We start from the raw sequence: 12,930 nt of genomic DNA on the forward strand, positions 1-12,930 counted from the left end.
TCTTTAGTTCTTCTAGGTCCTTGTTAACTGATTCTTGCATTTTGTCCAATCTATTGTCCATTCTATCTCCAAGATTTCAGATCAACCTTACTATCATTATTCTGAATTCTCTTTCAGGTAGACTGCCTATTTCCTCTTCATTTGTTAGGTCTGGTGCATTTTTATCTTGCTCCTTTATCTGCTGTGTGTTTTTCTGTCTTCTCATTTTGCTTATCTTACTGTGTTTGGGGTCTCCTTTTTGCAGGCTGCAGGTTTGTAGTTCCTCCTGTTTTTGATGTCTGTCTCCAGTGGCTAAGGTTGGTTCAGTGGGTTGTGTAGGCTTCCTGGTGGAGGGGGCTAGTGCCTGTGTTGTGGTGGATGAGGCTGGATCTTGTCTCTCTAGTGGGCAGGTTCACGTCTGGTGGTGTGTTTGGGGGTGTCTGTGGCCTTATTATGATTTTAGGCAGCCTCTCTGCTAATGGGTGGGGTTGTGTTCCTGTTTTGCTAGTTGTTTGGCATAGGTTTTCCAGCACTATGGCTTGCTGGTCGTTGAGTGAAGCTGGGTGCTGGTGTTAAGATGGAGGTCTCTGGGAGATTTTCGCCGTTTGATATTATGTGGAGCTGGGAGGTCTCTTGTTGATCAGTGTCCTGAAGTTGGCTGTCCTACCTCAGAGGCAGAGCCCTGCCTCCTGGCTGGAGCACCAAAAGCTTTTCATCCACAGGCTCAGGATAAAAGGGAGAAAAAGTAGAGGGAATTAGTAGAAGTATGAGGAAAGAAAGAAGGAAAGGAGGGTAGGAAGGAAGGAAGAAAGAAAGAAAGAAGCAAAGAAGGAAAGAAGGCAAGAAGGAAAGAAAGGAGGGAGGGAGGGAGGAAGGAAGGAAGGAGGGAAAGAAGGAAAAAAGACAGAAAGAAAGAAGATACAGTAAAAATAAAATAAAGTATAATAAAGTTATTGAATTAAAAACTTCTTATTTAGAAAAAAAAAAAAAAAGGGACGGAAAGAACCTTAGGACAAATGTTGGAAGCAAAGCTATACAGACAAAATCTTACACAGAAGCATACACGTACACCCTCACTAAAAGAGGTAAATGGGGAAAAATCCTAAATCTTGCTGTCAGAGACCACCTCCTCAATTTGGGATAATTCGTTGTCTAAAGGAGGGAAGGAAGGATGGAAAGAAAGAAAGAAAGAACGAAGGTAAAGTATAATAAGGTTATTAAAATTAATTATTAAGAAAAAAAATAAAAAAAAAAAACATGGACGGATAGAACCCTAGGACAAATGGTGGAAGCAAGACTATACAGACAAGATCTCACACAGAAGCATACACATACACATTCACAAAAAGAGGAAAGGGGAAAGAATCATAGATCTTGCTCCTAAAGTCCACTTCCTTAATTTGGGATGATTGGTTGTCTATTCAGGTATTCCACAGATGCAGGGTACATCAAGTTGATTGTGGAGCTTTAATCCGCTGCTTCTGAGGCTGCTGGGAGAGATTTCCCTTTCTCTTCTTTGTTCTCACAGCTCCCAGGGCTAAGCTTTGGATTTGGCCCTGCCACTGCGTGTAGATCGCTGGAGGGCGTCTGTTTTTTGCTCAGACAGGATGGGGTTAAAAGAGCCGCTGATTGGGGGCTCTGGCGCACTCAGGCCGGCGGGGACGGAGGGGCACAGAGTGCGGGGCGGGCCTGCGGTGGCAAAGGCCGGCGTGACTTTGCACCAGCCTGAGGCGCGCTGTGCGCTCTCCCGGGGAAGTTGTCCCTGGATCCCGGGAACCCGGCAGTGGCGGGCTGCACAGGCTCCGCGGAAGAGGGGTGTGGAGAGTGACCTGTGCTCGCACACAGGCCCCTCGGTGGCGGCAGCAGCAGCCTTAACGTCTCCCGCCCGCCTCTGGGGTCCGCGCTTTTAGCCGCGGCTTGCGCCCGTCTCTGGATTCCGCACTTTCAGCCGCGGCTCGCGCCCGTCTCTGGATTCCGCGCTTTCAGCCGCGGCTCGCGCCCGTCTCTGGGGTCCGCGCTTTCAGCCGCGGCTCGCGCCCGTCTCTGGGGTTCGCGCTTTTAGCCGCGGCTCGCGCCCGTCTCTGGAGTTCCTTTAAGCAGCGTTCTTAAACCCCTCTCCTCACGCCCCAGGAAACAAAGAGGGAAGGAAAAGTCTCCTGCCTCTTCTGCAGGTGCAGGCTTTTCCCCGGACTCCCTCCCGGCTAGCTGTGGTGCACTAACCCCTTCAGGCTATGTTCAAGCCGCCAACCCCAGTCCTCTCCCTGCATTCCGTCCGAAACCTAAACCCGGGCCTCAGAGCCTCAGCTCGCAGCCCCGCCCGCCCCGGCGGGTGAGCAGACAAGCCTCTCGGGCTGGTGAGTGCCGGTCGGCACCGATCCTCTGTGCGGGAATCTCCCCGCTTTGCCCTCCGCACCCGTTGCTGTGCACTCCTCCGCAGCTTCGAAGCTCCCCCCTCCGCCTCCCGCAGTCTCCGCCCGCGAAGGGGCTTCCTAGAGTGTGGAAACTTTTCCTCCTTCACAGCTCCCTCCCACTGGTGCAGGTGCCGTCCCTATTCTTTTGTCTCTGTTTTTTCTTTTGCCCTACCCAGGTACGTGGGGAGTTTCTTGCCTTTTGGGAGGTCTGAGGTCTTCTGCCAGCCTTCAGTAGGTGTTCTGTAGGAGTTGTTCCACGTGTAGATGTATTTCTGGTGTATCTGTGGGGAGGAAGGTGATCTCCGCGTCTTACTCTTCCGCCATCTTCCGCCTTCCTCTCTAACCACTCTTCTTATATTCATTCAGTTAAGCTTCGTATCAATCCTATGATGCCTTCATTTTATACTACAGGTAAAGTAGCGGTAGTACAGAGAGTAACTTGGCCAATGTTCCATAACTAGTGAGAGGATATGTATTTTTAAAGCATTTTCTTATATCAAGAAATATTTCAGAAGCCCAAATGATTGAGTAAAGTTTCATCACATGAATACAACATAATTTACTATTATTGTTAGACATTGCTATTATTTCCCATTTGGGTATCTTTCAGAGGATGCTGCTGTGAATAACTTGGTTGGCAATTTTATTTATTTCCTTATGATAGATACTGTTTGTAAACTGATGTGTTAAGGAGAGAAAATTTTTTTGGCTCTTGACATTGCCAATTGCTTTCTAGAATGTCACTGCCCATTTATGAAATGGTATATGAGAGTTCATGAAATGGTATATGAGAGTATATACCTCATTACACTTTACAAATAATATACATATAAACACTATATATATATATATTTTATTTAGTAACAAGGATTTTATTGTTATTGCTGTCATTGTTGTTGCCAGTCGACGGGGTTGCTCACAGCACTTCTCTACCCTCATTCTCAGATGAGGAAATTGAGTGAACCCTAGTGCTTATGATCTTCTGTTTGTTACTCTTGGTTACCTTTGTCACTGTTTATCATTCAGGACCACTGATTCACTACCAGGTATGCATATTTGATACCTGTTTCCACATAGATCCAATTCTATCCAGTAGTAAAACAGAGCAACAAAACTAACTAGACAACTGGGTCATGCTATACTAGCAAATTTGATCCACATACTAACCAGCATTAAAACAAAAAACAAAACAAACAAGCAAGCTAGGCAATAAACTCTGTACTTTGGTAGCAAATTTGATTGACACTCAATTCCAAAGTTAATAACCATGTTGACAACCGTCCCTTCTAACAGTTTTGTGAGTCAGCAGGGTTTTCCCCTTATTTCCTGGTTCCTGGCCTTACTGTATGTGTAGATAAGGAAGGTATATAGGACATTGAATTAAATGTAAAATATTTCCTCATATGGAACCTTGGCTACATGATGAAAACAATTAGGTCTAAAATGGGAACCTTTAAAAATTCTTTTCTGAAAAATAAAATGTAAGAAAAACTGGTTAATGTGAGATTTTAGTTATGTCTGATAAATGAAAATGCTATTAAAGTCCCCTGTACTATTATTCTAAAAATATTTATTGATTGCCTTGTCTGGATCACTTGGCTTACTTCCACCTGCCTTCAAGTAGACCTCACTAATATAGTGATGGATCTATATATAGAGAGAGATAGATGGTTCAAAGGAGCAAAACTTTCTGGGTTCACCACAGCTAACATCATACTCAATGGTGAAAAGTTGAAAGCATTTCCTCTAAGACCAGGAAAAAGACAAGGATGCCCACCCCTGCCACTTTTATTCAACATAGTTTTGGAAGTTGTAACCACAGCAATCAGAGAAGAAAAAGAAATAAAAGGAATCCAAATTGGAAAAGAAAAGTAAAACTGTCACTGTTTGCAGATGACATGATGCTATATGTAGAAAATCCTAAAGACATTACCAGAAAACTACTAAGTCTCATCAATGAATTTGGTAAAGTTTCTGGATACAAAATTAATATACAGAAATCTGTTGCATTTGTGTACACTAACAATGAAAGATCAAAAAGAGAAATTAAGGAAACAATCCCATTTACCATTGCATAACAGTATGGAGGTTCCTTAAAAAACTGAAAATAGTGTTACCATATGATCATGCAATCCCACTCCTAGGCATATATCTGGAGGAAACATAATTCAAAAAGATATATGCACCCCCAATGTTCATAGCAGCACTATTTACAATAGCCAAGACTTGGAAGCCACCTGAATCTCCATAGAGAAATGAATGGATAAAGAAGTTGTGTATATATATGCAATGGAATATTACTCAGCCATAAAAAAGAATAAAATAATGCCATTTGGATGGACCTAGAGATTATCACATTAAGTGAAGTAAGTCAGACAGAGAAAGACAAATATCTTATGATATCACTTATATGTGAAATCTAAAAAAAGTGATATAAATGAACTTATTTACAAAACAGAAATAGACTAACAGACATAGAAAACAGATTTATGGTTACCTAAGGGGATAGTGGGGATGGGGGGAAGATAAATTAGGAGTTTCAGATTAACATATACACACTAATATATAAAAAATAAACAACAAGGACCAACTATATAGCACAGGGAGCTATATTCAATATCTTGTAATAACCTATAGTGGAAAAGAATCTGAAAAAGAATAGATACATATTTTTTATATATATATAAATATATATGTATTCAGTTATATATATTTCTGAATCACTTTGCTGTACACCCTCAAACTAACACGACATTGTAAATTAACTATACTTCAATATAAAAGGTCACACAGTATTAATGTGGTAAATGTGAATATGAATAAACTTTAGATTTTCCCTATTTTGTGGACAAAAAAAACACAGAAAAGAAACAACAACAACAAAAACCTTCCTGAGTTCAAAATTCTGACTCTATCACTAACCAGCTGTGTGACCTTACTAAATTTGTTGGCCCCTCTTTGCCTCAGCTTTCTCATTTGTCAAATGTAAATAATATTACCAACCTCAAAGGGGTTCTGTGAAATAAAAATAATATAGCAGAAATTCTCAGAGCAGTATCGGACACTTAGTAAGAGTTAAGTAAATGTTAGCTATTCTTATTATTAGTATTAGTTAATAATAAATATTATTGTTATTATTATTATATGTATTCTAATTATTACTGCAACGAAAAGTTGCTTGTAACTTCTCTCTTAATCAGGCTGTTTTTTGAATAGCACTAGTATAATTGCAGCTATGTTTCTAGAGCCAGCCTGCCAAAGAATCAACTTGGAAATGCTTCTTGGCTATGGGAAAAAGAATACCTAAAATCTGAGGCTTGTACACTACTGGCCCAGTTCATGTAGCTGGGCTTCTGTTCTCCAGATTGATCTCCAGGTTTTGACTAACTCTGGTTTAATTACTACTTAAGTCACTTACCAGCTAAGATTGCAGGCAAATTACTTAACTCTGAGGCTTAGTTGCCCATCTGTACTGCCTTTCCATATGACATCCTTTCCCTTTAGAGGGCCCTGCTCTTGCCCTCTGCTGGCTCTGCCTTTCCTAGGGCTAGCTTCATGGGCTTGAGACCTGTGTAGTCATATATGGCCCTGCACTCAGAAAAGTTCTATGCTTGATTTAATGCTCTGCTGTAGTTGCCTTAAAATTCTTAATTTTTGTCTTTGAACTTAAGTTTTGTAAATAGCGTCTGATGGAACAGTGGATCATGCATTTAAGCAAAAGAGATACATGCAATATGTGTGTCCACCATTTCTTGCCACTCCATTTGTATATAGCATTCATGATATCCATGAGCAAAAATTCAAGTGAGCTCACAAAGCGTTGGATTTCAGCAAGACTCAAAGTGAGTATAAGGTAAACACGTTATGTCTATGACTAAGTAGGTGGTGCCCTGACTAAGTAGGTGGTGCCCTGACAGCCTGAAGAGGCTGTGCTTTCAGTTTAATCCAGAACTTTGAATGCAGAAAGAAGGCAATGACATTCCAAGAAACACAAACAACCAAGAAACTGTATCATATCCTTTCTTATTCATGTTATTTCCCTTTGTTAACCAACTACTTATATTGATAAATGATGACATAGAATGAAAGGGGAAAATAGAGCAACCCATAGTTCCTTTTCCTTTTAGTCCTTCCTTACTCACCAGTGAGCCAAAGGTAGAGAGCTGGCAAGCAAGATGTGAAATAAAAACACTTGAGTTAATTTTGTGCAATGTTTTCACTATTTTGGCAAGAATGAAATACATATGTATGTATGAGTTATAAAATTGTGTACAAATTGTGTATTCCACATACATGTTAAATGCTCTTATATGTGCATCTAGAACCAGCATTGCACAATATAAAGATGAATGGTAAAAGTCACACAAATACTTTACAATTGTAATTTTTAGAATTTAGAACAGCTTTAAATAACGAATAAAATTACCATGACAAGCCAAGAAAGGTTATGGAAGAAAGGAAAAACTTTATATTTTAGTAGCTTTAATAATAAAGTTTGACTGCTACTTAAACAAGGGGTCCTGCATTTTCATTTTGCACTTGGTCCTCCAAATTATGTAGCTCATCCTTTCTATGGAGTAAGGAGTCCACAGGGCCAAGAGATTGTGCCCATCCAGTGAGTAACCCCCTTCCCCCTCCCCTTCTAGAACACACTACACATGCCTGAAATCTGAAATTCCCTGATAAATAACCGATCTTTCTTCCATGGTCTGCATGGGCCAGAACTAACTTGGGTGCCAGGGTCAGTTTTCCCCAGGGCAGATTGCATCAAAGGTGTGTGCATTTTCAGGCTTGAGAGAAGAACAAAGGACAGCTGTTGATGTGCTGTATGGGTTGAGAGGGCCATACCCATGTACGTGAGGTCCCTCAAGGTGAGGACTGGAGTCGGGGAGGGTAGGAAGAAAAAAGGGTGCTCCATGGCCCATCTGTTCCTGAGCTGCCATGTTCCAGCATGACATTGAGAGGGGTCTAAGAATTTTAAATTTGAATCTGGCCTTTCAAGTCATAATGAAAGTGTATTTGTCAAGATAGGAGATAAACACATTTAATAGATTGTTAGCCTGATTTATATTTGCATATTTAGAGACTTGGTATGTTGATCTCCATTTATACCTTTGCCTTAGTCTTCTCAAATATTGGGGGGGGGCCTCTGGATGTAAATATGTAAAGCACTTAGTGCCTGACATTTAGTAAAAACCCAGTAAATGGTGGCTATTATCATTATCAGATAATATAGCAAATAATGATGTTAATAATGTAGCACCATTCTCTCCTTGGAAAGGCCCTACTCACCTGTGCCTGCCCTTACAACTCTTCTTCACCACCCAGTAGGTGGGGTGATAGTGGTAGTGTTAGTATTCTGCTTTCCAACCCCTAGATACTAATGCCTTGCTCGAAATAGACTGATTGCCTAGATCTTTAAAGTGCTGCCTCAGGTCCCACAGCCATGCCCTGTGAGTAGGATTAGCTGAGGCCCAGTGCCTACCTGAATCATGCATGAGCTTGTTATGCCCTCTGCAGTTTGAATTGTGCTGTCCATTCTGCAGCTCCTCATATGCTTTTTGTCTTTTTTCCTAATGAATTTGGAATTACTTTGAAATTTAGGAAAATATTTATCTCTGTGATAGTTAAAATAGGCTAAGAAGAACCACCTAACATTTCCCTTTTTGCACTGGATGCCGGGAACCAGGTAAAATAGATTTTTCTCAATTACTATAACTATGCATTGCTTAGGCTTTCTAATTCAATGAATTTCCTGTCCTCATTATTTAGTTCTTACCTGGATTGTCATCTTTGTTTCTGTGACATTTTATTATAAGCCTCCTTGAACACTGTTTTGTTGATTAATCTTCTCTTTCTTTGTTTTAATGAATCATTCTAACAAACACGCTTTGGAAAGCATGTTATTTGGAAATATTTTGGCATTTCTTCAAAAGTCTAAAATGTAGAATTGTTTCGGGGCAGGTGGAATCCATTGAGGTCATATGTCAGGTAGTTTTTTTTAGGCATAATTTTTAAAAACATAGTGCTTATATTCTCTCTCTCTCTCTCTCTCTCTGTCTCATTCTTTTGCTGGTATTGATATCAACAGGCTATCAATGAGTGAATGAAAAGAATTAGATCCCTAGAATCACCCCAGAGTGCATCTGGCAGTAGATTTTGCCCAACATGTAATATGTAGTAGTATTTGGAGAAACAGAGATTTGATTAAGGTCATTTTGTTTCTTTTCTTTTGCTTGGTTTTCCCTCTTTATTTTGTACTTATTGCCAGACATCATGAAAGTGGAAGCATCACTTCCTCTGGCAGACACTACATGTGAATTAGCTACAAAACCATGGATTCTTAAAATAGATGCTTCCCCTAAAATAGTGCCTACATACTGTGTATGTTAATTGTCTACTTGCTTGTTTACATGCTGACCAGCTATAAAATTCTTGAGAGCAAAAACCGTACCTGGCTTGCTTACCCATTTTATACTTGTCATCTAACGGAGTGCTTAGGATACAACGTAGGTACTTTAAAATATATGTTGAATGGATAAATGACAGTCTCAAGCACACAGACAATATGCTTAATGCAAAGCTAGGGATTTTCAGAGAAGGTGTGATGAGAAGATAATTCAATGAGGGAGTTGAAGGGGGGGGTTGTCAAGGGAGGACTTGAAGTGACACACCAAGACATTTAGGGGCTGAATAGAGAAGGAGATTATGGACTAGGTAAAAAGAGGCAATCAAATGATGAGAGGTCATCATAAAATTATAAAGCCAGTTCCATGGGGTAGTAAGTAAACAACTCAGAGGATGTGTGACTAGAGTAAGATATGAGATTTTAAGATTTCATAGGTAGAGCTGTTCTAGGTCATTACTATGTCTAGATTGTGTCCTTGGAAGTATTAGGTCAAACCATATGGAATTGCCAATATTCTCCCATTTTTTATTTATGATCTAGTCCAGTAGTTTGCTAACATGTAATGGAGATAGGGTGAAGATCAAGGAATTTTGAAGCTAATATATTGATTGACTCATTCATATAGACTCTGATACCAGGCAGAGTGATTTTAGGAGGTAAGGGGGAAAGAGTGTTGTAACTCAACAGTGAAGACAAAGGATGAAGGATGGCATAGATCAATGACGAAGGATGGAGGCTTAAAAAATGATACAATAGGAGTAATGGCCTAGTTTGGAAGTTGCAAAGGGGAGCTTGGAGAATACTTCTCTCAATCAACCCCTGGTACTTGGGTATTGGGAGAAGGAGCATCCTCTTGTAGAGAAAAGGGAGTCCTCCAATAAGAGTTCAGGCTCAGTTAAGTAAAGGAGGCAGAGAAGACATTCACAGAGGAAGCAGGATAAAGCTGTGGTTCCAGAGGAGAAAGTCTAGGAAGGACACAGGCCTTTATTTGAAAATCCTAAGAGAACAATGCCTAGAATATATTCATCACATTTACCCACCTACTTAATTCACTGATCAGAAACTAAAAAAAAAAAAAAAAACTAAGGTCATTGTAGGGTAATGATGGCATAAAGCAAGATTTTGGTTTATTTTTATCACGTATGACAATCCAGATCCATTTTGCAACAAGCTGCTTTATAATCCAGAACACATAAGAATGTTTTCCTCACTGTTCTCTATTTTGTCTTACCTACATGCTGACATTTACCTCTTTTCCTTGAAGTATCATCATACATTCCTGTGCAGTTCCCCACTGTATCCCAAGGTGCATCCCATTAAATTCACCCAAATGGGAAATTACAGTCTCAACGAGTGACTTCTTAGAAATTTTCCAGGCTAAACTGATGGCAATCATATTCTGTGGGGCTGAATTGGGGGCCTCAGACTCATTTGTCCACATGGGGCAGGTGCATGGCCCTCTAGTCAAGCATATGTCCTAGTTTCATTTTGTAACTTTAAGAGAAAGACTACAAGCTGATCCTCTGTCCATTTGGTTGACAAAGCACCTGGTTGTGTCCTCAATAAACAATACTGAATTTTAGGACGTCACTGTCTTCCTTGCCTCAGAACTCTCTGCTGTTCTATTATAACAAACATACATAAGAAAAACTAGTCTTTCTTAGACTAAAGGACATACAATCCATTCATTTCAAATTTTGTCTTTGGAGCAAACTCAAGATCTATTTGCTAGTTTTGTATTGTTTGGGCCCCTGTATAATAGTCTTTCCTGAACAATGCCAGAGTGTATTGTAACACCACAGTGAAGTGTGATTACAGTGAAAGATGTGATCAGTGCTATATTAAACTTGTTGTGATTATTATATGGGTGTTCCTGAGGCTACTGTCCTTAACACCACAGTACCCTAATTTATTGAGGATCTGTAGATGAAACTTCACATGGGTCTCAACTAGAAAAAGCCATGCTCCTCCTGACCCTATGGTTTGTTTTTCACTTTAGACTCTGTAAATCTTTTTTTTTTTTCGGTACACGGGCCTCTCACTGTTGTGGCCTCTCCTGTTGTGGAGCACAGGCTCCGGACATGCAGGCTCAGCGGCCATGGCTCACGGGCCCAGGCGCTCCGCGGCATGTGGGGTCTTCCCGGACCAGGGCACGAACCCGTGTCCCCTGCATCGGCAGGCAGACTCTCAACCACTGCGCCACCAGGGAAGCCCAAGACTCTGTAAATCTTTGATGTGTGACCTGCCGATAGCAATTGAGCAGGACATTATATTTGGCCTTGGATATGCTGAAGCTTCCTCTAGTTTTTATTATATATTTACTTCATTTCTTTATTTTCTTAGTTTTTAAACATGTTTATTGTATGTATCTCTAAGATGCCTCAGATCCTATTTTGAAATCTTTGAATCTTCCTTTAAGGAAAATCTGTAAATAAAGAAATAAATTTGGAGTCTATGTAGAAACAGTCTTCTAGATATTTTGTATTCAATCAGAGAGTCACCCGCACTTTAAACTAATTGTGCTAATGAACTGAGAACTTGAAACAACTTTCACAAGAGTACTTGGCCATGGAGGCACTGGAATGTGTGATTAGTCCTTGATGGGAACTGCCATACTGCTAAGTCTATTTGTCCTTTTTCCTTTTTCTTCTCCTTCCCCTTTCATCTGTCATGACCATAGCCTCTTCCACCTTTATTTAGTCCTTCATGTAGTCTTCAAAACCTCCCTCCTCCTGATACTTCTCAAGCATAGCACTGATTTATCCTCAAATGTTCTTTACGCCTATAAGAAAAAGGCCAAATCTTGCTCATCTTTTTGTACTCAGGGTCTAGCATAAGCCTGGAATATAGTAGTCATCTAATGAACATTTACTGAATGAACCGAATTGCATTACATAAAGTAATGCGTATAAGGCATTAGTAGAGCACTTGGCACAAAGTACAAAATAAATGTTTATTTCTCAATCACTTTCCTTCACACCTGGCCTGAACCTACTTTCCTACTTCATGTCCCACCACTGTGGCTTTAGGGATCATCAACTCTTGTAATTGCATGCATATTACATACATTTCTATGCCTATGGAGCCCTTACCATGCTGTTATTTCTTTCTACAATGCAATCTCTTTCTTAAATGCATCAACTTTGCCCAAATCTAGTGAAAAGAAAACATAATTCTGGTGATGTTGGTCCAAATCTCCTCTATAACAAGCCATGCCTTTTATATTTAAATAGTTTGACCTGGTTGGGCCTTTCTGGAATCTTTCACATAGAATTACATGTTCTTTTATAACTGGCAAAGCTCCTTAAATCAAACTAAAACATACTTCCATTTATTGATGCAAGCACCCCTACTTTCTACTACTCAAAATCATTAATAAATGAGCAATAATTAAACTTTTGGATTTGACTAAGTAGTTTTTATACACATGTATCTGGTTGTTTAGCATTTTATTTCATTAAATTGCCTCATACAGGAAGTCTAAAATACATTTTATAAATTTTTATAATCAAAAAAAAGATGGATGATTTGTTTATTTTGGGGAAAACTCAGCCCAAGGCTACTGATAGCTGTAATTCCCCTAGCCACTTCCACATAATTTTTAAAATGTGAATGCCAGGAATGGTGCTGTTGGTATTAATATCAGGACAAGGAAGAGAAGGACTAGGTGTCTCTGGAGGAGTCTCTGGGGGAATAAACAAAGATACTTGTGCAATGTTAGAGATTTCTGACTTCAAGTTGACCTTATCAACAGCCTGTACAGCAATGAAGAGATCTGTGCCATTTGTAAAAGTGATGTTTTCTGGTTTAAACACAAAGACTTCCTCTGAGTTGGCCTCCTTTGGGCTGAGGTGAGTGGTGTTCACTTGAAGTGAATCATTGAACTTGTCTCTGAGATCAAGAATATTTGTGCTTATTCCAATGATGTACTTGTGAGCTTAAAAAAGAAAGAAAGAGAGAAAAAGGATGTGACTTGTAATTCTCAAGTCTTTAAAATTTTTTAAAAATCTGTTAGAAACAATATCACCATCCCATAAAATACCAATAAATAAATGTAATTGATGGTCCATATTTATAAGCATTAGTATCTTCTTTTACATTCTTATTTTTATATCCCGACAGAGTGATAAA

The 12,930-nt window shown here is 39.8% G+C and overlaps 1 protein-coding gene across 2 annotated transcripts in view; it reads right to left on the reverse strand.

Annotated features, from left to right (window-relative positions):
• Positions 1–12,231: 12,231 nt before the first annotated feature.
• CLCA1 (chloride channel accessory 1) overlaps positions 12,232–12,930 on the reverse strand; it is a 41,649-nt gene continuing 40,950 nt past the window's right edge. For both annotated transcript variants that reach the window (XM_004262984.4, XM_049708086.1), the window contains one exon: positions 12,232–12,736. In XM_004262984.4, the coding sequence (XP_004263032.2) occupies positions 12,348–12,736 (389 nt within the window). In that variant the 3' untranslated portion in view covers positions 12,232–12,347. The remainder of the gene's footprint in view (positions 12,737–12,930) is intronic.

The sequence above is a fragment of the Orcinus orca genome, chromosome 1 (genome assembly GCF_937001465.1).
Source record: "Orcinus orca chromosome 1, mOrcOrc1.1, whole genome shotgun sequence".
Lineage (NCBI taxonomy): Eukaryota > Metazoa > Chordata > Mammalia > Artiodactyla > Delphinidae > Orcinus > Orcinus orca.